General features: G+C 30.7%; 1 protein-coding gene across 1 annotated transcript in view; it reads left to right on the plus strand.

Moving 5' to 3' along the window:
• The first annotated feature begins 218 nt into the window (after positions 1-218).
• Positions 219-27,938, plus strand: part of LOC130450794 (uncharacterized) — a 37,522-nt gene continuing 9,802 nt past the window's right edge. Inside the window, exons 1-25 of the mRNA XM_056789425.1 lie at positions 219-358; positions 426-546; positions 764-966; positions 3,006-3,214; positions 3,281-3,413; positions 3,475-3,634; positions 4,866-4,969; positions 6,108-6,309; positions 6,444-6,604; positions 9,379-9,459; positions 10,638-10,842; positions 11,191-11,393; positions 13,863-14,037; positions 14,440-14,661; positions 15,264-15,529; positions 15,616-15,851; positions 18,165-18,289; positions 18,346-18,507; positions 19,727-19,908; positions 20,556-20,739; positions 22,338-22,651; positions 24,448-24,564; positions 24,625-24,819; positions 25,604-25,826; positions 26,819-27,027. Of these exons, the coding sequence (XP_056645403.1) occupies positions 329-358; positions 426-546; positions 764-966; positions 3,006-3,214; positions 3,281-3,413; positions 3,475-3,634; positions 4,866-4,969; positions 6,108-6,309; positions 6,444-6,604; positions 9,379-9,459; positions 10,638-10,842; positions 11,191-11,393; positions 13,863-14,037; positions 14,440-14,661; positions 15,264-15,529; positions 15,616-15,851; positions 18,165-18,289; positions 18,346-18,507; positions 19,727-19,908; positions 20,556-20,739; positions 22,338-22,651; positions 24,448-24,564; positions 24,625-24,819; positions 25,604-25,826; positions 26,819-27,027 (4,422 nt within the window). The 5' untranslated portion in view covers positions 219-328. The remainder of the gene's footprint in view (positions 359-425; positions 547-763; positions 967-3,005; positions 3,215-3,280; positions 3,414-3,474; positions 3,635-4,865; positions 4,970-6,107; positions 6,310-6,443; positions 6,605-9,378; positions 9,460-10,637; positions 10,843-11,190; positions 11,394-13,862; positions 14,038-14,439; positions 14,662-15,263; positions 15,530-15,615; positions 15,852-18,164; positions 18,290-18,345; positions 18,508-19,726; positions 19,909-20,555; positions 20,740-22,337; positions 22,652-24,447; positions 24,565-24,624; positions 24,820-25,603; positions 25,827-26,818; positions 27,028-27,938) is intronic.

Genomic DNA, 27,938 nt, shown 5'->3' on the forward strand with positions numbered 1-27,938 from the left:
TTGTATAAAAATGGGATAGTAACGTTAGAACGCGTTGCAATGATTAAACGAAACTATCTTGATGAATAGAACGAAGACGCTCAAATAATGCCATAAATTGATAGTGAGACAAACTGTATAGTAGTGATTAGAGGTATAACTAAAACGAATGCTGGTCGCCATCTATTACATGCCAAAGAAAACTCGAGTAGTATCGATTTTTACGCAGGGCTATAGAAACCATTATAAAACTAAAACATTCCGTCTTTTTTTTTGGATTAAGTTTTTTGAAAAGAAAAACATTGTAAACTACTATTACAGTGCAGTTAAAGTATTAATTGTCACTAAAATGGTCATATATGTATTATACTTCCTTTTTGTAAGTTTACGTAAAAATTATGTTCAGATATATTTTCAATATATATTTTCTTCTACTTTAATTTTAGATTGCATCCATTTGTAGTGTTTATCAAATATTATGTGTAAATTTAAATGAATATCTTGATCAACAGTCCAAATTTTTGGAAGAGCAATTTTTGCAAACAAGACGGACTTTCAATAAAAGAGGTAATTTTATAAGATAAACTTCAAACTCTTTTAAATAACTAATTATTACTTTTTCGATTTTAAGAATATGTCTGAGTGAGCTGAAAATTTTGTTCTCCACATATAACCATCATAGTGAATAGTTTTACGAAAAAAAACTCCTTAAACATATTAAATTTTCTATTATATTGTATAATAAATGGTATTTGCAAAATTTTATTTTTGCTCCGTGTTTTAGATTCTAGTAACATAGCTATAGAAAACTTTGAGGAAAATATTACTGGAATACATGACTATATAAGAATGTATTCATACTTGAATTCAACCTATGTGCTTACCAAGCAAGATTTGTATGAAATATCTAGTAAAAAATTGTTATTGGTACCACAGAATCAAACTTTCGATAAAATCCGGGACAGTGAAAAAATAACATTCATGAAAGTAAGATATTTTAGTTTACTAACGTATAATACTGTTGATATTAGATAACAATCACTTAATTTTTGAGACACGCATTGGTAACTATAACAACCAACATTTTAACAAGAATAATAATAACGTCTGGAATTCATCATTTAGAAACCCAGTAAATGATCAGTAGAAGAAAACGTTCCAAAGTGTATCTCGATTCTCCTCCATAGCTGTTTACATTTTGCAGTTGCCGTAATAGTTTGACGAGAAGTCAACAAAAATTGATTCTTTCATAGAAAACTGTAAATATCCAGTTAAATTGATTAATGAAAAATTATATACGAAAAAGCAGCATAATACGAAGCTCGGTTTCATCACATCAAAAACCAAAGCTCAATTTTTCTCTAAATCTAGGCTTCCTCAGCTCAAATACCTTGGATAAAATAAAATGAAATTTCTAACTGACAATGAACAGAAAAACCTTATAAATAGCATTTAATGAAATGTCCCCTCAGTTTAATTGAAAAAACTGGAGAGCTAATTGTGTTTACTAAAAATATTAAGCTTAAATATGGTTGTTAGCATTTGACTACATGATGATATATATAATTTTCTCCAAATATATTTCAAATCAACTTAAAATTTCTGAAAACAAAGTTCCTACAAGTTTTTAGATGCACTTCATTAGATCCAAAGCCTTGATGCTGGAGCCTTTTGAAAATAATATTTAGAATAGTGAGAGTTATGCCCATATTCAAATAACCCTAACAATTGTAGTAATGCATAATTTTTTTCCAAAAATTAATTCCAATAATTAATATCATCAATCTAATTAAATCCAGCCATTGAGATCTAATGAAAGCATTATTACAACAAGAATTTCATTAACAAGGTGACTAATGTAACAAAGGAGAGTGTGGCAGATATATACTCTGAATAGCAGTTCTCAATGCCAGTAAATATTTCTACGAATATTTTGTTTTTACATTTCATTATGGATAGATTTACACTAGAGCACGTTTACAAATGGTTGTTTTTTTTTAAAATATGTATATAAAAAATAAATATAAAATAATTCTGTTTGTTAAGCTTATTCTTCCTTCATTTTATGGCGCACATAATCATATTTCAAAGTAGCGGATTCTAATAATGAATAGTCAGCACTGAAGAAACTGTAGTCGCTGTACAGAAAACCATTGGAGAACATTCAAATAAATCAATTCATGGTCATCAGCAACTGAGGTTGTATTCTTCAGCATTATAGAAGATTTTATTAAAGGATCTTGGCCTAAAAGCTTTCGAGATTCAACATAAAGCCAACCGACAATCGTATACGCCACCAATTCGGATAATGGGCTAAAGAGCAAATTGATAATGAATTTCCATTCTACAATGAAGCCCATTTTTAATGGATCGATACGTAAATTAATAGAATTGTAGCATTTGGAGTGAGGCTAATCCAGAAGCTTTTGTCGAAACACTATATCCACATCCACAGTAAATTACTATTTGGTGCGTTTTATGGGTTGCCGAAGTCATTGGCCCATATGTCTTCCAAAACAATTATAGTCAGGATGTTTCTGTCAATAGTCAATGAAATGATTAGCTAGTATTAATCTTGCTGAATTGTGGTGCCAACAGGCCACATGCCATACAGCACGCGCTTGATTTACTCTTGAAAGGAGAATAATTAAACGTAATAGTCCATTAATTGACCACCAAGATCATGTTATTTAACCCTATTAGATTATTTTCTTTCACTTATTTACGTCGACAAATCAGTAAAAATTGATCACCTGGAAGTGAAAATTCGAAGATTTATAAGAGAAATACGACTGCATGCGCTGCGAAAAGTTTGTGAAGATTGGTGTTGCAGATTACGCAGTTGCGGCAAAACGTCCGATATTATATTCAATCATTTCTTAAAATTAATCCAATACTAATACCAAGCCTGTTTCATTGATATTTTATATCAGTTAAACTTGTGTATCTACTGAAAAACACCCCTTACTTTGTGTAATTTCAGATTAAAAGAAAACTACAGTGCTTACAAATTTCTTATTTTTTAGGATATAGTGTTTGATAACTTCAGTTTTATAATAATCAAATCTGAAATAATGGGAGAAGCGTATGTGTATATATCTAACAGAACTACTAAATTCAGTCTGATACAAAATCTCTTCATTCCTGATGCCACTGATGCACATTTTTTCATTAATAATCGAAATTTGTTCTTAATTGTGGCTAATAACAAAGGAGATAACCTGGCAGTCACATCGTGAGAATATTTTTGCATATCTGAATTGTAAACTGTGATATACTAAATGTTTTTATTATTTTTCAGGATATATAAGTGGCTGGGGTTTCATTTTGATGAAATCCAAACAGTTTTTACGACTGGAGCGATAAAACTTGGATCTTTTACTACTCGTACTGCTGAAATTATTATAATTCTACAAGATTTATCTGACAGAACAGTAAGTAATCGCATTAATATTTCATGTGTTGAATATCAAATTTACCGTCCGGAAATTTTAGGTGCCTTCATTCGTATACCAATTTATTAATGAGAAAATTACCAAATTACAACATCTAAGAACTATCAATCCAATACAGTTGGATATTTATGGTAATACAAATGAAAGTTACGTCATCATTTATAGCAAATCTAAAATCAATACAGTTTATCGCTGGAATGGTAAATATACATTTTTATAATTAAATCAGTAATTAAATTAAATTCATTGTACTAATAAGTATATGCCTGGTACAAGTGATGAAGTAGATCATATATATGCACTAAAAACATTAGCTTGAGAATATAACCGAACCATTTGATGGTCATTCTTGGACTTCTTCTTTTTATTTTTTTTTTTGTTTTCATTATTTTCTAAAAATGATAGATGATGTATTAAGTATAAACTATCAACAAGTATCATACCTCTATATATTCCAAATGTCTTAAGAAATTACTGAAAGAATGAAAAATTATTATGACATAGGGCAAGATAATATTATTACAATTGAAATGTCGTCATCTCCATCTTTTTTAGTTGAACAATATTTCCTTAAATGCATATACATGCAATATACAATATCATGCAAAACGTACTATAATAAGCTTGTTTCACATCTCTAACATTCTCATTAATGATTTTCCTTCTAAAACAAATGTTATTTAATATAAGTGTGATAAACAAATGCCATGGATTATTTTCAAACAAAGTAAAAAACGAATAATTCCCTTCATAGTACTACCCAATACATTTGTACCACCTTTCCATGATTTCTGAATAACCACCAACTGCTTTGTCAAAACCTTGTCAGTACCCAGAATGGTCTTTATAGCACACTTTCTATTTTCGGGATGAGTCAAAAAAAGCTTTGAAGTATATCTGATAAGACGAACGTAGACAGACAGAAATACTAATAGCATTTGGAAATATGCGAGTAAAATTGACTTCTGACACAGCGTCTTATTATTCTGATAACAAAAACAAACAAGTTTATCTATTTATATACAGTTTCTTCTGTCTGTGAGGTCGAGGGAAGTCTTGATTGTACTTCGCTCTCAACTAGTTTTTTCCCATTTCTAAATCTCTCATACCAGTTATCAACAGTCTCCAGTCACGAAAAATCACTACATGATCATCAGAGACAAATATCAACATATCGTAAGCTTTTTATCAACTTGAATGTCAATGCGTTGCTCAAGATCCATGTTTCATACTAATGATCTCACAGGCTAAAGTGTGAAAGGATTCAAACTCCACCGTTTGTCTCAACACATGAGAGCATGAAAATATTAGTAGTAACAGATGCAGTGTCAGTAATAGATACTATAAAACTTCATCATTGCATTTTTTCATCACATCTCAACTAATTTTTTCAATTTTTAGCGTAATATTTATAAACTTTATTTGTTACAGATTTGGAGTACACGCCAGTTTCTAGATTTAAAACAGAAAATGACGTTCAAATGTCCAAAGTAGTCAAAGTTAACAAAACTTATTTAATAATAATACCGACTAAAGTGAGCTTCATTATTTGTTTTATGTCTCTAAAAAGTTAAAGGACAATTTTAGTCTTGTGTTAATTATAAGGTTTAAACAGAAAAGATAATAATTTACAACTCTTTTCTATTGTGATGTTGTTCTCATTTATTTAAACTATTTCAACGGTTTAATCTATACATAATGTCTCTTTCTTACTTGATTTATTTATTCACCGGTTAATATTTACTATTTCGTTTACTATGATAATCAATTATATACTGACTCCTCGCTACTAAACAGGCACGTATTTATGCCCAAAAAAAGTTCTCGAGTAATTCTAGATAGTAAGTAAACAAACAAATAAATAAAAAGGCCTGCTTACAAATTGGTTCTAAAAACAATGTAATCAAATCGCCGCTGTTTATGTACGTCTTCATGGTCCATGTCGTGGACGAGCTCATAACACTATGTTCTTGTTACTAAATTATCTTGATTTAAGATCTCTTCTGATTAAAAATTAAATTTTGAAGATAAAGACCGAAATATAAAAATTATTGAAAGAATTATTTGACGAAAAAAGTACGTCTTTCAAAATAAAACCAATCAAAAATTAATGAAAATTCCTGTAGTAACCATAATCAATATTCCAATTAATCAATATTTAAAAATTTTTACAGGCTTTAATAATATCAAAATCACCGGAAATCTTAATTCATTATTGTAACTAAAATTTTATTGTTATTATACATTTATACATATTTCTTATATTGTATTTGACCATAATTTCAGTCCCAGACGATGAATACATAAGAATTCAAAAGCTCGGAAAATATATAGAAGTTAGTCCACTTTGGTGTTGCCACATTCCCAATAAAAAAAAATATATATATATTTATATATATATATACATATATATATATATATATATATATATATATATATATATATATATATATATATATAAAATAATGCATCTAAATGTTCTTAATTTTAGATCTCTTCTGTTTTAAAATTTAAAATTCTGTTTTTTTTTGATAATTTTTAAAAGAAAGGTAGATTTAGACGTCAAAATTTGCATTATTATAAATATATATATATATATATATATATATATATATATATATATATATATACGCTTCGTGAAAATCAATGTTCTTACAGTATATTTATTTATAGGAAAATATACAAATATACAGTTTGAATTTCGGTGAAATTAAACTGGAAGTCCAACGTCCATATCCTTCGAACTTCTCCGAAATTCTGGACATTCACAAAGGAATGTCAAAAAGTATATACGTGGTAGGACTAAATAACAATTTAGAAGTTAAAATAGATAGTTTTTATATATTTCCAATAAACTCCGAATCTCAAAAAACTGGTGAGTATACTGTATTAAGTCCAAATAGTGAGATTTCAACACCGCTCCAAGGAATATTTGATCTCATATCTATTATCCAACTGTTCAACCATTTAATGCTGCTATGCTTCCTAAAACTTACTCTTCATTTGTAGATATTTCCAAATCAGAAGAACATATAAGAGAGTGCTTTAAAAATTTTGAACTTATGGTAGTTACTAAAAACGATAATTTGAAAGAGAATTCAGAACACGTTTTACTAGAAAACTTGTATAAAAACGATACTATTCAAGCTGAAAGTTTAAGCAAGGATGAGGTAAATAAAATTTTTATAGGGTGTCCCGATACTCCCCGATCAAACTCAAACTATGTATACCAGATGTGATTTTATATTTATGTATCCTAATTTATTTCATCAAGAAGTTCCTCTTTAGAGAGAAAGTGTACTTCGAAGATGATTCATTTAAGTCAGTTTTTGAGCATATCTCAGAGAAACAAACTTTATTCACTGTGTAAGTCTGCAGAAACAATTTGTTTACTATATATTGTTCTTAATTAACGGGTTTTGTTAGAATTGAATACCTTGGATATACCTAAACATATGGAATATTTCTTTTCGACTGAAATGTTTCATAGTACAAAGATTAACATGTTTAGCGAAGATAATGTTTTTGTATTGTAAATAAACATTAGAGTAAGAAATTTGAGGCTGCTTTGCTTTTGAATTTTGTGTTTAATGATATTCGGTAGAAATACATCGTTATTTCGATAATCATTATGTCGGTTTCCAAGGTTCACTTTGTTTATGAAATAAGTAATCAACAAGAAAACCTTAATATTCTAAATAAAGTCCATCGTATTCTGTGGTTTTAACCAAACGTTCAGCAAGCCCTCTTAAACCTTGGAAAAACCTTTGGATTCGAAATTTTTCACACGTAATAATTTCGCCATGGATCGAAATAATGAATAATCCGACGGTGCAAGATTCGGACTAAATGCTGGATATGGTAGGAGCTTAATACCATCAAGTTCTCCGCATAACTTTCGCAGTATATGGTTAGCATTGTCTTATTGTAAGAGAGCCCGCTTTCAGTTAAATAAACCTGCATATTCCTCTGATAAAACCTAATACAATCGCATCAGCTGTCCACTATATACCGCAGCATTGATAGTTCGATCAATTGGAATTATTTTGAATTACATTGAACCATCATAATTCCACCAGACAGACAACAAGACTTTCCGCTCGATACGACCTCTCTTTGCGACGGGTTCCGGTAATTCTTACCACTGTTTTTCTATGTTCGAGTTGTTTAGATAAATTGATTTTCCATCACAAGTAACAATGCGTCTAAAAGAACAATCATCTTTTGGCAGGGCAAGAAGCTATTTACACACCTCTACTCAATGTTTCGCTTGAATCTCGCTTAACTCGTGTGGCACTATTCGACAACTTTTATAGATTTCTACTAATTATTTTGAGTGGTGATGTATAATATTCACTTCAACTCTATAATCAACTGTGAAAACAAAACACCATACAAAAAATTAACAGAAATGGTATACGTATGGATACAAAACAGCAGATGGTACTGGAATAGGAGTATAAGTGTCCAGAACCAAATACTCTGGAAGTCTGGGCAGCGCACCATGCATTTTTCAAGCAGAAATTTATGCAATTGAAAAATGTGTTCGGTTCAATCTAGAAAGAAAATGTCACAAATAGGAGATCATAATTCTGTCCGATAGTCAAGCTCCAATATCATAAAATCCAATTTCGTTAGGGATTGCCTAGAAAAATTGAACGAGCTAGGCAAGAAAAATAAAATTACCCTACAATGGATTCCGGGACACACCGGATCTAAGGGAAATGAAATAGTTGATAAGCTCACTAAAGCGGGGGCAGACCAGTCCCATGGAGGAACCCGAACCCTTCTGTGGTATCAGCTACAGAAGAATGGAAAAATCACTGGAATAGAAGGTAGAAAGGAACAAAACCAATTATTGAGGCAACCTACAAGGGCTGAGATAGGTAAAGACTCTTCTGGGAAACTATAACCAGAGTAGATCAGCTGAATATATCAACCTAAGTAAGAACAATCTACGAATACTAACAGAAGTTCTATCGGGGCGCTGTCACCTCAACAAACATCTGAAGACGCTAGACCTAGCAAATATTGCGGCGTGCAGTTTTTGTTGCATAGAGGACGAAACCTCCATCCACATTCCCTTGAAGTGTGAAAAACTAAAGAGCTCCGGAGCAATATACCTGGGAGCGTATCAAAGACCTCTGGCAATCCTTTGGGTCGCAGTGTATTCGAGACCCTAAATCCATGCATACATACATCTTTAAATAATCGGCGAGTGCTGATAAACTAAGTAGTTTTTCTATTTTTTCCCTTGCAACCACGCAGGTGAACGAACTGAGCGCGAACTATCTTCAAGAATCAGATCTCAACTATTAAAAGTATTAAACCAACGCTGTACCGTTCGCTCTTCGACTGTGTCTTTCCCTTCAATTTCATATATTTTTCTTGTTGCCATGGCTGCTTTCAACTTCTGTGTCCAATAATATCTTGCAATAACAATGCACGAATTTTATATTTATGGCACTCCATACTATTTATCATGAAAACGTCGTCAATAAATAAACAAGTTGCCACATGTTTGAATTGAGGCGTAAGAATTTTTCACATAAACACATAAAAACCGGCATTTTCCATTAAACACTATTTAGACTAATTACATTTTAGCTTTGGTGTTTTTGTGAGAATTTTATTACAAGATACTACAAATTTTTAATATTGTTTCTTTTGTAGTTGTTCTAAAACCGAAACTTTCGTTTTCTCATTGCTAACTACTTGTTGTGGTTCACGTTTTTTATCTTGTTTCTGAAAATTTTATCAATAATTCAGTTATTACTGGATGAGCATCATTGAAACGTCTAGCAGTGACTTTTTGTAGATTAATATCCTAGCATCTAATATAAACCCACAATGAGATCTCTTTTTAAATCATTTTCACGGTAAATTTATTCCCATATTGAAAATATACTTTGTTGTTGCCTTTTACTACGATTTTCCGTTTCAGGTGCAGAACTTAGATACTGCTATAAAACAACTTCAAGTACAATTAAGTCATCTCAAACTGCTGGCAGACCCTGAGAATCTGGTGAGTATGAAGAAATTGTGAAGAATAGATTGAATATGGACCTACTTTAATATAATAATGGTATAGATATAATAGTGAAATCTGCGAGAATAGGCATAATTAGAGGATGTATTTTACACATGACAAGTTTTCTAAACAAAAATTGGTTTACAGTATGTATATACATATTAAGGATAAGCAAATTCATTTGCATTTATTCGTATTCTGTAGATCTGGTAGTATGTAAAGTGATGAGCTTTAATTAAAAACGTTTACAAGAATGGAATTTTTAAGACTTTCTTTAGAAAAACCATAATAACCAAAATAGGTAATATTAGGCCAGTACATGATTATCCGTCATTTGATTATGGAAAAACTTGCAAATTTAATGTGAATATAGTTTATCTTCTATTCTGGAGAAAATCAATCATCAATTTCAATCAATGAAAACAAGTGATCCAAACCATCATTGCATCAACTCGCCTCAGATTTTATAACGAGACATTGACTAGGTAGCAATGAGAACTTTCACCATCAAATATGGTGAATACAAGAGCATATTCATTCCCTTTTTGTTGATAGATACGACGACACGATTGTAAACATGCTTTTTGTGGTAGAAGATGCTCCTTGTCTCATTGCTCTATGTATATGCTCGAATTGAGCCAAACAGACGTCGTTGTTCAGTCAATAGTGGTCTTCTACAATTAGAATTGAATTAGTCATTGACCCTATCTTTGCCTCATCAGATACTCCTCCCTTTTTGTTGTTTTCCCTGATGATGCTCTTTTTTTGAAGATTAACTATAAATCATAGGGTATGATAAGACTCCTCAGGAAATTAATTGTTGCCATTTCCATACAAATTAGTCAGGAAATTTAACGCTAGACGTTTTGTTGATAAAGAGCTTATAAAGAAACTATATAGCCAAATATACCATTCTGAACTTGAAGGTGGACTTTTAAGTATTTGAAGAAACAATTGTGTTGAACGGCCACTAGGATAAATTGGTTATGGAGAAATTTTCGTGAATGTTGTGTTCTTTCCGTAGAGTACAACAATGTATTATCTGCATCTAACAGAACCACTGAAACTCCACTTTTCTCCATAGTAAACAAACAAATTGAAGCGGTGGACAAACCCAGTCGTCGACATCAGTGTTGTGTAGATGGCTACTTCATATTTAATTTGAATTACAGGTAATTGATGAAGACACTACAATCAAAGGTCAAGTGTATGCTAAAAATCTAAAGGCAAAAAATATCATCTTGAATTTGGTAAATAAAGAAAAATGGGCTCCTGGTCAATGGCTTAAATACGATGAACCACAGGTTATAACTGGAAAAGCTAAATTCAAAACACTCGTTACAGATCACTTAGATACCAATGATGAGACATTTAAAGGTATATACAATTGAGTATTCAATAGTTTATTGTGAATTCATGACTATATGAGGTAACTCTTAGATTTCTTAATTTCATATAATCATTAACAGAACTGTCCATCAAACGACAATTACTAAAACTATCAATAACACCCTATAATTTCAGACTGAATAATTCATAAGTTGAACTATTACAATCATATTTTTCCAGTGTATAAAAATGCAGTGTAATATTTTCAAACCATCTATTTTCTGATGAAGCTCCATCTAGTCAAAAAGTAAAAATTAAGTTCAAATTATATTCATATCTATTCATTCTTGCTTATTCTGTCAGATGATTTTATAAGTTACTGATATTTTATTTTAGATTTATTACTTAAAAATGGGAGTCAAGTATTCACTGAATCGCTAAAAATAAAAAATCTTACAGCCTACGCAATGTTTGCTGCTAATATCAATAATGTTACAATAGAAGATGTATACTTGAAAAGCAGCCCCGTTAAAATTAGGGGTGTCAAACTATTTAAAACATTAAATGTTGAGGAGGCAAGACTGGCTTCCCTAAACGAGGTGAGCTATTGTAGTTGTTATAGCAGTTAAAAGAGACACTTCCTCTATTATTATATAGTATAAAATATGTTATCTTGTATCTCTAAATATTTCTGTCAAATTATAATTTAGGTGGTGACAACATTTTATAACTACCGATTATAAACAACACACTAATCTTTAGTAGACGTCTTAAATTATGTAAAGACGTCGATAAGCATCTAGTCGAATAAAGAGGATTTTTCAAGAATTATAGTAAAAAAAAGAGTGTCAGAGAATTTTTCGCAACAATCTAAGACTTTTTAAGTCAATTCTATAACTCCTTAAGTGGTGTAATTGAAAAATTGTAGATCAGAAAAAATGTATGTCGAATTATATTTTCGATGGCCGAAAATATGTTTTTAAAAATTTATTTAACTAAAAATTGCAATTAACTGCACAAGCGAATTAACTATAATTTATTGAATATGAACTATATATTCAAAAACGATACATATATATATATATATATATATATATATATATATATATATATATATATATATATTTATATATGTATGTATCATCATATATATATCATATATCGGTCACCATCATTTTCCTTGTTCAAGTTCTGATTATTTTTTTCCACTAATTTGGTAGTGCTGATCACGAAATTATACCTCATTTTATCGTATCACATCAGGTTTTTAAAAAGATTAAGACATTGGCTATTTTAAATTTTTTGATTAAAATAAATTAAATTTTAGATTTTGGCGCTCTTTTCTCGAATCGTGCGAAAATATATTGTTGCAACAACGACACACCCATTCGAAACAGGTTACATGCAAATAAACCTCTACAGTTATTTTGTTTATAAACTTTTTACTGAAATTAGTGTGTTTATTTGAAAAAATTTCTTACGTTTTACTTTTAGTGTTCAATAAATTTTATGTATGATCTGTTGTTGAAAAACTGTTAAGACAACAGAATGTTTTCAAGAAAGTATCATAATAATGCGGATACATTTTGTTATATTTGTGGAAACTTTATGACTTTAAAGCAAAAACAAAATCTCAAAGTAGGAACAAAAAACGTTATACGAAAAAATTTAATTAGTCCTGAAAAAATTTTACTACCTCCGCTTCATATCAAACTCGGTATGATGAAACAGTTCGTTAAAGCATTGGATAAAAACAATGCTAGTTTTGAATACATGTGTAAAAAATGTCCAAGATTATCTGAAGCAAAAATTTAAGGAGTGTTCGATGGACTGCAAATCAGATATTTGATGGCTGATGAAAAATTTGATGCCACAATGAATAACACTGAATCAGATGCTTGGCTGGCGTTCAAAGGTGTTGTCAACAATTTTCTAGGAAATAATAAACATCCCGACTATAAAAATAAGGTTGCAAACTTATTGGATAAGTATCAAAAATTGGAGTGTAATATGAGCATAAAACTCCACTTTCTAGATTCACATGTGAACTTTTTTCCTGATAATCTTGGTGATTACAGTGAAGAGCAGAGAGAAAGGTTTTATTAGGAGATAAAAACTATGTAGACAAGGTACCAAGGTCGATGGAATGTGAATATGATGGCTGATTACTGCTGGTCACTGACACGTTATATTACTGAAGTTACTCACAAAAAACTACACCTAGACGTAATTTTGTCGCGAAACGTAAAAGATGTCACTCTAAATAGTCCTGTAGCATTGTTTAGACTCAATGTTTTCTTTGTAAATGTTCAAATATATGTTTTTGTAATATGATTATTGATTTTTTCTTTAAGTTTTGAAAAAAATGTCTTTTAAAAAAATCTGATGTGATAGGGCAAATATGTAGATGTTTTTGTGTTTAAAATTGTATAAATTGGTGATATTTGTGGCTCAAATACAAACAACTTTCAAAAAATCTTCATTTGTCGGTCGGTATTCATTAAAAAGTTGTTTACAATAATTCGTATTTATAATAAATTAATTGCTGACAAAGTGTTTATGATATTTAATCCTATTGCATTTTATTTACATAATCTTCTGGAATTTTCTCCATGTAACTATCGTGATAAACTAAATATCAACCCTAGCTCAATTTTCGATTTTTCCCGTTAATTGTCCATTTCCAACGAGTTAAAAGCCCAGAAAAGATATAGCAATTATAGCCATAAACAATTCAAAACTAGATATAAAGTATCGTCAATACAGCATCGATCAATCCCTTATATTTCCAAATAGGGATAACTGAAGTCACCTCCACGTGATCAATATTATTATTAGATCAAAATGGCTGCCCTCGAGTACTTTTAACATGACGAAGATTATACAGTGTCTGATAACAACGGAGAAACGTGCAAGCTAACTAATGACCTAACGATTTCTCGCAAAAAAACATATTTTGAACGATACGAAATAAAATAAAATATTTAGAATTGAGCTCTAATATATTTTTCATTTATTAGAACTCAGCTGATGCATAAGAAATTAATTTTGTTTCAATTTTTTCACAGGAAGCCCCTGATTTGATATTATCCGCTATAGTAAAGTCAACTGAGACTTCTTCAATAGATTTCAATGCAAATAACATTGAAATAAATCACTTAATCGTTGATACCATTAACAATGTATCTTGGAATGAATTCAAAAATTCCGTATTCAGAATTAATGAGACAACTGAAATTACAGGTAAGGTGCTGATAATTTTGTAGAAATTTATCACTTTTATATTGATCATTCGACAGAATATCTAGGAAAATATCTATAATTCAAAAAACTTTTTAAAACGTGGCATTGCATTAAATCTGTTTTAATTTACAAATATATGATCATGACATTTATTAAAAATACATTTCATGCATATACTTTTGAATTGCCCCTACTATGGCCCAGTAGAATTAAAAAGAATAATTGTTACGCTTTTCGTATTATACAGAAAAGCGTTGTTTGAACTTTCCAACCAACTTTCGGATCGCCCATTGTCGGGACAATTAGAGAATAAGTCTGGTATATTCTGAATACATGACGTTCATCGTTCACAATGATTTTTTTTGTTTAACTTCTGGTAAATGAATTCTGTTATGATTTTAGGCTCTTTAAACTTCACCACTTTGAGAACAGCGAAGCTCAGGACCAATAAATTGAAAAATATTGATGTTAATAAAATTTTCACTACATCTACAGATCAAAATATCACAGCACATGTGGAGATACACAAGATATTAGTGGAAAATATCACAGCTGATCGTATAAATAATATAAAGTTTGATGAAAACAATTTATTACTAATAAACAAGTCAGATCTTAACACAGGTATTAATTTCAAATTGATGCATTGAAAAGGGGCAAAACTTAAATTATTAAATCATAATATTATCCCTTGTATACTAAAACAACTATAATTACCTACTTACTAAATTCAAAAAAGGTACGATAGAAATTGTTATCTTGCTTCTTTCCAGTAAACTACTGAAAGTACCTTATATTGGTTATTCCCTTTGTTAATTACTCGCCATTCTACTCCCTCATTCATGAAATTATCCAGTTACCCTCTTTTTCTCGATCGACCTATTGCTTTCTGTTTGATGTTCGCATTGGTTTGTATATGCAATTTTAGCCTGCTTATTATGACTAAAAACGACCTTAAAAGTGGATTAACTTGCTACTTATCTATTTTGCTTCTTGTTGTTCTTGATGTCTTCACTGATAGTTTTGAGCCTAGTATACTCTTCTCTGATTTATTTCGTCACCTCCCTTATCTACGTGTTGGTGTGGCTCCTCAGCTTTGTGAATTTTCTGCATTGATATTCATCTTCCCCATTGTTCACTAATTGTCCAACATATAACTGAAGGAAGACATAGTTTATACAATGTATCTCCTATATATTATTTTATAAACAATATTTTTGTTTAAGGGGCAGTAACATTTAATAGAGTGATCGTTAGAAATGACTTGAATGTCACAGGTCAGTTAAATAATTCTTTGTTCATGAAAAATGGCGATCATGTATTTGGTACAAAAGAATCTGATTTATCACAAACATATATCGGCAAAGTAGTAATTAACAATGATTTATATTTAGAAGAGTTGAATGTTTTGCATACAACGAAACTTATTGTATCTGACACTGAAGTTAACCCCAATTTTACAAAGGTGTACTGGAGTAAAAGTAGAGAACAGGTATTATAATTTATTCGTCTGAAGTGTTTAACATAATAATTTATTGTAACCGCAAATTTGATTAATTTCTAATTTAATGTTTCAAGGAGATTCCAGTCCCAGTGAATTTCACGAATGGACTTTCCATACCTCATTTAACAGTAGAAACTTTAAATGATATCAAAATCGATAACTTCCTTTTAAACGATAACAAAACCAAAAAGAAAACTGACTTTGCTTTTGAAAGCGTTACAGTTTTAGGTAACGTTACACTACAAAATGATACGCAACATACGCCTAATTTGAAGAAAATTTCAGAAGAATATTTTAAAAAGATAGGAAGGTAAACGTAGTTTGTTAATAAATAGATAAATTCCTTACTAAACAATAACCTCGATGGGAATCATCATATTAGAAATACTTTACTCATAATATAGTCATCTATAGAACTGAATGATTTTTGAAAAATTATCATTATTCTTTTGGTCGCTAAGTTGATAAAGCAGCTCTTCAGTTTAACAGTCATTCGTCACTTCAACCGCTATTTTTTACCCATAAAATAACATTTTCAAATTTTGAAAATGTTTTAATAGGTATTTTCTCTAATAAATTAATATTTTTCGCGATATCGTCGACAAATTTTGAAAAATTTTCAAATAATAGTTATTGACTTCGAATACAAGACATTTTTTTTCATAATTAATTTTAATTTCGAACATAGTCATCTTCTTTGTGTAAAAACTTCATGCTCTAGCCTTTTTAACTACTCCAAATAGTTGTTGCCGTTTTGCTGCACAAAATAGACGTTTACGTAAGCAATAACATTATAGTCTACTGAAAATGTCTCTCTTACTTTAAGGTTAGAAAACAGGAAAATATCACTGAAAGTCAGATCTGGTGAATACGGTGGAAGGTCAATCAATGAATTTCACTCACGACGATAACCCAAGTGTGAGTAAGTGCATGGAAAAGCACTTCCTTTTTCTATCAGACAAAGTCGCTTTTTAGAATTTCTCCCTTTATCTTTTCAAGTTATGATGCATATCATTTGACCTTTTTGAAGATATTTGATAAACAAAATCTCATGTCTACCTCAAAAAACAGTCGCCATCACTTTTCCGACCGATGAAACCGTTTTTGCTTTTTTGGAACAGATTCGCCCTATGTGACCCATTTTCTTGACTATTTTTTCATTTCAGGAGTGAAGCAATGAATACAGGTCATCTATCCTCACGAATCAAAGTAAAAAGTCGTGTTGGTTAAGCCGCATCAATAGGGCTTTTCATTCGAATTCATTTTTGATCCAAAGTAGCACCCAACGTGCAGATAGCTTAAACTTGCATAATCTTTCAGTCAGTGTATGGCAAATACGTTCTTTTCATGTGCCTATAGTCTCTTCTATTTCTCTAACCTTAATCCGACGGTCGTCTAGTACCAATTAGTAAACTCTTTCGATGATTTCGCTGGTTAGGTAGTAGTTTTTGGCGTTCCCAAACGCTCGTCGTAGATCAAAGCGATACAGTCACGTTTGCATTCTGGTGACAAAAATTTTACTTTTCAGGCAACGCTTATACCGTCTTATCACTCTTAGATACTCCTTAAAAAGCCGTTTCGCTATTTCATTTCGTACAAGTGGTTAATTAATTTAAATAAATTGAAATAATATATTTCTCTCATTTTTTTGAATAGATGTAGTTTATTGAACATCTGTTCAATTTAATTATTATTTCACAGATCTTTTAACATGTTTGTTCATATGGCTGATAGGAACGCATGAGAAAAAAATGTCTTATGAAAAGACCTATAGCCTTAAATCATACAGTTACTACTCTTATTCTCACCAGTAAAAGGAGAGTGACAAAACGAATTAAACAACAGATGCTTACAACAAGGCAAACAACAGAAAAAAGATGAAGATAGGAAAAGAAAAGAAAGGTCTTTTTAAATGTTTATTGGTCACAGTAGCAGTCCATGTAACTGTATGGTCTAAGTGTATAACTTATAAAGAATTGGATTCATGGATACCTCCATCAACATAAATTATCTGTTTTCTAAAACTGGGTGTATTTTATTCATGCAATTCAATATTATCTGCATCAGTATCTGTTGCTTCTGTAAACACCCGTGTAAGCAACAACCCTGGTCAAAACCGTGTAAAATAAACTTCCACTAGACATCCTTCCATCAATTATCTTACTCTGCTTGAAGAATATTTGATGAAGAATATATGATTATTATATTCTTTAATTAATTTGATTAATAACTGTAACTACATATTTAATAATTTGTTATAAATAACTTACTATATAACTATAAATAAGACAGTAAATAGTTAAATTGTATTTAAGTTATAGTTTAAAAAGGACCACATCGTCACGTTAGCATGTAAACATTATATCGAGAAGTTGTTAAGATTTAGTAATGTAATATAAAAGAGAATGAATTTTATTAAGTAAATATACTCGTATAATCCGGTATCTAGATATTAGAGTGACCAGTAGGTAATCAACGTTGTCTTAATACCAAAAACAAATATATCACGTGGTAATCTTTCGTATATCACATGAGGTTTTGGTGACTATAAGATTATTCTTTGTTCCAGAGATATAGTATTAATGACCTTTTTTCTCACGATTCACACAAATATTATTTTCAGCTTAAGAATTCAAGGAAAAAAAGTGTTCGTCGGTACACTTAAGATTGATAATCTAGAAGTATCGGAGCTAGAAGGGATAAATGTCTCCCAAACTTTAAATAGTAAACAGCCAAAAAATATTACTGGTAAATTTTTTGAAGTATTATTCAATATTCAATATAATATTTGACAATTTTTTAAGCAACAAAAATATTTGAGCATTTGATTGTGGAGAACAGTGCTAAATCAGATTTCGAAAATGTCAACACTATAAACGCAGTACCTTTACATACAATTGGTGAAAAATTTATTTTTATTGACGAGCCAAATAATATTAACATGTTGAACTTCGAGCATATCAAAGGTAAGACTATCAATTTCTCAATAAATATTTGAAAGATGAGCAAATATTTTTATTAAAAGTATTTTCCACTAACTGAATATATGAGATTTTTCCTAATATCACATAAGAAAAGGATTTCACAGGATTTTCATCCTCAAAAAACACATACTTCTTATGCACGTATAGAAAAATACGTAAGCCAAGAAAAATAATAGATATTCAAAATTTTTTGAATATTTCTGGATATCTCTTTATACCAATGCCTAAAAGATATTCTAAATTCATTTAGATTGATAGTGGCCAAAAAGCCAATGGCTGCTATGTTGACGTCATAGAAAACATAGATTTATGTATTTTTGAATCAATTTCACAACCAAATTTTGATTTTGATGATTCTTTTTTGTTTGGTAGATCATACATCAAAAGTGGTTGCATACAAGCTTTATCAAAATTGACTTACGCTTTTTGAGAAAATAAACAACCAGCAACATGTATGCTTAGATAAGTGCGTATATTGTTTAACGTTAACCAGGTTAGAGATCGATACAAGTTATTCATATCTACAACGAACTCTTAGGAGCGCTGCAAATTCTCAAAACTTTCCACTATAAATAACTAGTCCTCCTTTGTTTGATACAAGTGGCAGTTATTATATGACTTCACCATATCAAAGTCTTCTGTAATCAAAGTAACTTGTCACGTCCATCAATCTTGATAAAACGGTTTTGTAACTTTTTATTACAATAAACAGCATGGTATAGAAACAGTTCTTTCGTCAACTTGAGGTACAGTCGCGAATGTCATTCTGGTCCACAAAGACTAGAGGGAAATGTTTCGTTCTTTCATAATCCTTTCACAGCAAGAATATGTTTTGATATTATGTGCTTGAATTAAACCAAGTCAATGAGAGCGTTGCACTTCTATTTCAATTAATAAACATTCTGAGTTGTTTGTGAATATCCTCATCTGATAAACTCTACAGGTATCCAGTTCAAGCTGAATCTATTGAACTGGTTGTTAATTTCAATAAGTAGGGATCTGAATAAAAGTCGTTTCGATTTATTTCGTGTAAATTAAAAGACCAGTATGTACAAAATAACTGCAATTTATTAGTTTTCGTAGGAAAAATAACGTTTACAACTATATAAAAAATAACTTTCGTACAATCGGATAGTAGCCATTCACAACACTACCACTCATTTGTCATTTTAATATCTTATTATGTTACAAACTATTTTAGTTAACAATTTATACGTGCTAAATATTAATGGTCGGCCACTAGAAGACTATTACTCTCTTAACAAAGCTATAGATAATACCTCTGTACTACAAAACTTAACAATAGAAGGTAATATTAGTATTGGACATCTTCTAAATATGTCTTCACTGCAAAATATTCCGTGTGATGAATTATCTAAAAATGTAAGTATAATTTTCGATTTTCGTCTTATGCCGAACTATTTAAACATAACTGGTAATAGTCTAAGATCCCACCGCTTGATCTTACAGGTATCTGTTTTTTTTTGATGAATAAAATTTTAAGAATCTTGAGGATATATGGTTAAGGACAGGTTGTCTAGTAGAAATTACGGAAGTACCTGTAATGGGTGCACCTTCTCTTTTGCGCTTCCACTTACCTGGAGCGAGAGTCGTTTACAAAAATCATGGCAACCTCTGTTTGCGGCCATTGTGCAAGTGGTAACCATGGATTTTCATGTTCAATGTATATAAAACTTTAATTAACAATAATATACCCGTTTACACCCGGCAACCCTAACGCCACGGCTGACTGAGAGCTGGCAACCATCTTTATTTTTAATTGTGACATAATTTTCTTTCAAATGCTGTAATATTGACTGAAAAAACATATAGCTGCAAGTCATATTAGTATATAAATGACATTAAAATTAATTACAGGTAATTGCGTCTAATTTTTGAAAGGCAACCTATCCTTAATCCATTCCATACATCCTCAAGATTAATTTCATCAAAAAAAAACAGATACCTGCAAGATCAAGCGGTGGGATCTTAGACTATAAGTGTTATCTTATTTTTTACTTATTTTTAAGGCATTGCATAAGGGAGAGTACGGGATCAAAGGCGACGTAAAATTTACACGCAACATTATGGTTAACAATTTGGTTACTTCTTTTGTCAACGATATTAACCTGAAAAGTCTCATTACAAGAATCTTAATAAGAAATACTAATCAAAATATTACCGCAACTTATAATTTCACAAACATTAAAACAGGCAAGTTCAACCAACTTTTACAGGAATGTTATTATTAGAAATAATTATCACACTAAAAAAATAACGAATAAATACACACGAAGTAAGTAGATAATTATGTATGATTCAGAACATACAGAAGTTATTATTTCCATTCCTATATTTCTTATAATTCGCTCATTACTCGTTAATAATGCTTCTCGGCTATGTGAACTTAGTGGCCTTCTCTTTATCCTAACGGGTGCATTATAGTCATCTTACTTTGCTTGCGTAACGTTTATCCTAATTTATGGAAGTTTAAGTGCTGATTAAAACTACGGTGCAAAAGTGCAAAGAAAATAATAAGCTGGGATTACAGGAAATTATTACGGACTCTCACTACATCTTTTTCGAAAAAAATTCAAATTTCTTACTATACTGAAGGTCTTTCTTGCCATTTGATTTATGTAAGGTTGAATTTCAGACTTAATATGTAATTTCCAGTAGCACTGGATAGGCTGATTTGTGATATCATCTGTCAAAATTTTACATAAATACGGATTGATTAGTTTTAATACAGAAAAAGAAACAGAAAACGTTTCCACTATTGGGTAAATAAGGAGGAAAAATAATTTCGAGTATTAATTGAACAATGAAATTATATTATACGAAGAAGCCAGGATCGGAAAAATGAATGTTTCTTCAAAGCCATAAAGAAAAATTCTTAAAATTTCCAAATGATAATAAAAACCTATCCCCGATACTATTCATAGGTTAAGGAAAAATTCATTTCATTATAGTTATTCCTATGAATATGATTAGTATTAGTTCTTTCAAAGTAAATGAAACGTGGGGGGTACTATTATACCCCAGGAACAAAAATACATTCGAAAGGATGGACTTTATTTGAGGAACTTGGCCCAAGAAATCTAAAATCATTTTGTTGAACAATAATGTCACGGCAATAGTATATTTAAGAAAAAACGAATAAATTTGTTAAAGAAAAAATGTGGTTGTCATGTGTCTGCTATTGTTACAAAGAAAATAGCCAAAGTGCAATAAACTGCCTCATCAGCCATATCCATTTGATTTGACTTCTTCCGATTACTTTCTGTTCCCAAATTTAAAGCTTGGCGGAAAGCGATTCCAGACTTTCAGACTAAGAGAAAGAGAGGGGATGACAGAGACCAATACTTATTCTGTGTGTAGTTAAAATGAGAGTATATGAAATACAAAATATTTTTAATAGTAAAAAGAGTAAAATAGCTAGAAATGTATTGAAGGAAGTGCCGAATATGTTGAAATTCGATAGCTTCATTGAAATAACAATAGAGTCCGTGGCTATGTGTTATGCGTTAATATCGGTGACGAAGCTGAAAATAACATAGACGACTGTGTTCAATTGTTCATATTTGATAGAAATACATATTCAGTTTGGTTGAACTATTTATCTCATCTGATTTTTTTGATAACCAATCAATTTTAAGATGCTGAAATGCTGAAGATAATTTTTAATGACTATGATTTCCTATTGCCTCGGATACGCGAAGGTCTATGTTGAATTTATGAGTCACTGTCTACAGTCGTAGTATACCACGTGAAATTAGTTTCAATGCATTTTCAATATATATACCTTTCAGAAAATTTGGTGACACCAAAAATAAACAACGTTGATGTTCAAAACTTGATAGACATTTATACTACCTCTCCACAGAAGATTATACTGCCGAATGGTTCATTATTTTCAGATGTAGTATTTAAATCTATTAAAGCATCAAAAATCTCACCTTGCAGTATAGAAGCAATAAAAAATGAATTGACTGATCCACAGACTAAAGAATGGGCTGAAATTGAAATTAAAGGAGATGTTACTTTACTCGATGGAGAGAGTTTATTGTATAAAATATTTGAAAAGTCAGTCAGAATAAGTACTCGAAACGTTATACATGCTCCGGTTAGTATACATATACATATCAAATAAATTTTTTCTATAGTTTATTTCAGAAATGTATAGAGTAATAAAATCTCATTAGGTATGCAAAGGGACCACAGAGTGACCCAACAGAGTAAATTTCTATCTTTTTATCAAGTGCAGGTAGTACCACCCGGGTTGGGGTCAATTTATGGGTGTAGCCGATTGTGATTTTAACAGAATAAAAATTAGGCATTATGTACATAGTATTAGGTACACTTATTTTCTATTGAACATTATACAAAAAAAACATTATACAGGAATTAAATTATAAAAAATCAATATTCTTCATCATCTGAGGAATTGTCATCTCCTCTTGACGTTATAATTAACGGGTCGACGGTCAAATCGATCAAGTAGTTAAGATCCCACATATTCTCCTCTTCTTTAATGATATGCTGGACTGCTTTTCGCCAGTTCTCTGATGTCACCTCCTTAATGGCTTGATCAAACAGTAGCTTAACGTCTTTCATTTTGAATGTCATGTTGTGTCTTGATACAAATCCTTTCACTTGCGCCCATATAAGTTCTATAGAATTTAGTGCGCAATGATATGGCGGTGTGCGCAGCACAGTTACACTATGTTTTTCTAATATATCTTCCACGACGTATTTCATAAAACGATGTTTGTGTAAATTTGCTATAGATAATAGTTCTTTTTTTTATCAAATTATCTCCAAATTCAATACTTTTGGTGTTTAACCAGTCAATAGTTTCTTGTTTTCTCCAAGATGAGTTGGAGTCTTCTCAATGCGTCGAGAATGATAACTTGGGTTATCCATAACTACTACTAAATCAGCCGGAAGATATTTTATCATTTCACCAAAATAGTCTTCAAAAACATCCGAAACCATGTCCTCGTGGTAATCTCCCGTTTGGCACGACTGAAAGGTTAGCAAACCTTCTTTTAAAAATCCTTCTTCGCTTCCAATATGGACGATTATTATTCTTTTCCCTTTACCTGAAGGCACCTTAATACCCGTTGACAGGCCTTTCATGAAAGCTTGGCGAACACTGGTTATATTTTTGTCTTGCCACATTTTTGGTACTGTATAACCTTCATTAATCCACGTCTCATCAAGGTAAAAGATTTTCTCCTGCTCGGTTCTGTATTGCTTAATACTTCTTAAGTATTTTCGTCGCCAGCAAACAAATTCATCGCTTTCCAGTAAAAGTGCTTTAAGATGCTTAAAGGACTGTATCAAAATGATGTAGCTCGTTTCCAATGCTTTTATGATTCGAAAACTTCAATTGTCAAACTGAAGTAGACTTTACCGATTGGCAAAGCCACTCAGCTTTGGATGGTTTCAACCGAATGCCACAATACTTCAATACTGAAATGACGAACAGTACCATCAAAATTAATGTCAGCTGCTACTGGTTAGACTGTAATCGCTAATGAAAGAGGAAAAATAAGAGATTCTGGGTTTGAATAAGTCGAACCCGTTGTAGTGAAACAGACTTATTAACGATCTGATCCTTGACGACAGAGCTAATTTAAATTTAGGATACCTGTGCAACGATGGTTTCCACAACTTTTTTAGAATGTCAAGCAGTGTCAGTCGGACGCATCTTGAGAAGTAATAATCGTAGAAGTTATCGATATGGCAGTATCTATATAGCGTTTTAATTTGGCGAGGATTGAACAGATAATTGGACATTCGTCAATATAATTTATTGTAGTATTACATTAACTTAAAAATTATAATGAGTAATTATCCAAACGTTTATTTTTAAAAACATACATTTATAACTTCAGAAGATAATTCATGTTTCAGGTAAACTTTACTTCTAATGTAATGGTGAAGAATCTTAACTCAGTTAAGCTTATAAACGGTATTAATATAGCGGAATTATTAGAAGATGCTGTTCTCTCAGAATCGGACAAACCGCAGGTAATACTAAAAATTAAATTCTGATTGCAAAATTCAATTTGTGTAATATTTCTCTTGCAGATAATCAATGGCATAAAATGGTTTCTAACTTTACATACAAAAAACGCTTTCATTTTAGATAATTTAGAAACCACTTACTTGAATGATGAAAAAATTGTTGAGATCAATGAAATTATTGTCGATAAAGATAGCAAAAACAAAACTATTCGAGGATTGAAAACATTTTTTGGTGGTGTACAAACTAATAAATTTAATGTAAGTTTTTTGTAATGGAATAGGTAGTTGATCTTACTTCCAAATCTAACCAATCACCAGAAGGCATCACCTGCGACTAAGGTCTTGGCTGTCAAAATTTATTATCGCACGTGGAGAAACCGAATTTTAATACACATAATGCATTTCTAGTAACGTAACATTACAATTGAAACTTTCGAGACGAATGCTACAGTATTGTGCTGTACCATTCCAAAAAGAAGTTTCGAAAGATAAAACATTCTAAGATTCGCAGAGACAACCATAACTTTTCAAAATACTCGCGTGTTTTTAAAAAACATTTCAACCTTGATGCTATACGATAAAGCAAACAAAAATTGACAATTAATATGCCAGATTGAAAACTTACACTATACAACAGCACCTCTAGTAACAAAGGATTATTTTAAATCTTCACCAACTTTATTTTTTCAATCCTTACTGATATTTCTGTTCTCATGCAGTGGTTCTGTTCAATAATCTCCCTTCTTTAATTTCTTAAATCTTGCGTATATCTTCATGGAAATTCTTCTTGTATCTCAATTCTTTGTGATTTGCGGTTGTCAGCGTTATATTCTTTAGCTGATTGTATTTTGTTTGTTATGCTCTTTAAGCTCCTTGTATTAGTATAAAGAAGATTATTTTGATCGTTTTGATTCGTAAGTTTAACATATTTCGTCTTATTTTTTCCATTCTTCATAAATATTTTCCTTCATATAAATATATCTATAAATTGCTTTAAGTAATAATTTTTCAACTTTTTATATCAATCTCAAAAATGTTTCAGAGTGATCATATATCCAAAATTAGTACTGAAAGTTTGGTGAATTTAGACAAACTGAAACCAATACCTGAAGCCATATGTGAAAGACTTGAAGTTAATAATAATTTGAATATCACTTTTTATGGCAATATAAATTTCACTGACGTTATTATTAATAGACTAAGGACCGATGGTGAAGAACAAATAGCCAATGGAATTTACTATTTTCAGAATTTAGAAGTACAAAGTAAGTGAAAACTGTTCATAATTCATCTACAAAATCAATACTCTGTGGTATTTGGGTGAAAGTTTAAACTAAAAATAAAAAGCCATGTGGTTTGCGTTTGAATAATTTGAATAACTTTTCTGATGAATCTTATTCTTAGCATCTCAAAATACAATAAAAAAAATAAAATAAATAAATAAATGCTAAAATACAATGAGATTGATAGTTGTGACCACGGATCGAGGAAAGGTAATAGTTCCATGGTTGAGAGAAATATTCAGTTTTACTACTGCTGTATGTCAAATCGTCATCATTCATCATCAACATTCTTGAATGTTACATGATGTACCTTTCGTTCGAAGCAACAACGGATCTTTGTGTACATACCCGCTGAAAAAGACTGAGATTGTCTGTAACCTTTTGGAAATGTTTTAGAATGTTTTACAATGATCTGGAATAATCCAAAACATTCCAAAGAGTAAAACCTACAACTCTTTTACCTTCAAAACTACAACCTGTGGGTAAAAACGAGAACCGACTTCATAGACAGAATGTTGGGCAATACTCTAGACTCTAAAATTTAAAAAGAAAACTTTTTTACTTATATCTCCAAAAATACACCCTTTAGATAAAAACCCCTTTTTCCTGGTTGATTCCAAGGCCTCAATCTGCCTACTCCTTGGAATTTTACCGAGAAAATCAAAGTATCAAGAACACTGATGACACTAACACATTCACTGCTGCCACTTTCAATATTGAATTTTTGAATTTCAAAATTGTTACAACAATTAATACAATTCAACACCACCGAAAATCTTAATTAATTATTGTAAGTAAAATTTTATTATTAGTATACATTTATACATATTTTTTATAATGTATTTGACTATAATTTCAGTCCCAGATGATGAATACATAAGTATTCGAAAGCTCAGAAAATATATTGAAGTTAGTCGACTTTGGTGTTTCATTGCCACATTTCCAATATAAAACCGCTCTTCGTTTTGTTACAGATCTGTCAACACCCTCTATAAACGACATAAACATGGGTGAAGTTGTTTTTGATGAGGGCACTCAAGATATTTTTGGAACTAAACATTTCTTTCAACATGTTGAAATTATGGGAAATGCTTCTATCGATTTAATTAATGGGGTAAATCTAACAGACCGTTTTGATAAAACAATATCAAATGAAGTACCAGTTAACATCACTGGTAGTGTTGTAAGTAGTACATAGCATTATTATTTTGTTATCTTTAACATTCATTCCATAACTCAAAGTTAAACTAATTATCCAAAATGGTGAATATACATAGCAAAGTAATTTATAATGTAATCATAATTCTTAGACACGTCATTAATCATTTATAAAATAGTTCTGATATTAATAGAGAATTATTTGCAATATAATAATAAAACCATAATTATCATAAATAATTTCTTCAAAAAACAAAAACAAAATTGTCTACACATTGTATTTGTGAATATGTATAGAGTGGACAATCGCATACTTTATGAAATTTGTTACCTCTTATATTATTAAGACGATAAGATGATTATACTAGAAACAAACATTGTCAAACTGGGCAAAATATTCGTAAATCGTACCGTTAAAAAGGGTATCAAATATTAACAAGGACTAAGACAAATTAAATAAAAAGATAGAAGGATGGAATTACAGTTAATAAATAAAAGATAGAATATGTAAAAAAAATTAAGAAAATCCAAAAAGGTCAAGCAAATGTTAATAAAACAGCAAAATATGGAGGATATGCAGAAAAAAGTGGAAAAATAAGGGAAGGAAATCCTCAAAGTGCATGTAGAATAATCTAAAAGGAACGAAACAGAATAAGACGCATATATGAAAATAGTTACAACAAACTACAACATTTTCCAAAAAAACTAGGTGTAAGATCATAGGATATTAAACCGTATACTTCCACTGAAAGTATTCCTGGCGGACCTGTTCAAACAGCAATAATGTAGAAGTTGAGAAACATGTCAGAAAAAAATATATACATTCGTGATGATCTCACTAATAGAAAACCGGAACAACGGAAAATTATCAAAAGAAGAATTATCAAAGATAGAAAAAATGAGACACAAGAAATGGAGATGGAACAACAGTTACTG

The sequence above is a fragment of the Diorhabda sublineata genome, chromosome X (assembly GCF_026230105.1).
Source record: "Diorhabda sublineata isolate icDioSubl1.1 chromosome X, icDioSubl1.1, whole genome shotgun sequence".
In the NCBI taxonomy this organism is placed as follows: Eukaryota; Metazoa; Arthropoda; class Insecta; order Coleoptera; family Chrysomelidae; genus Diorhabda; species Diorhabda sublineata.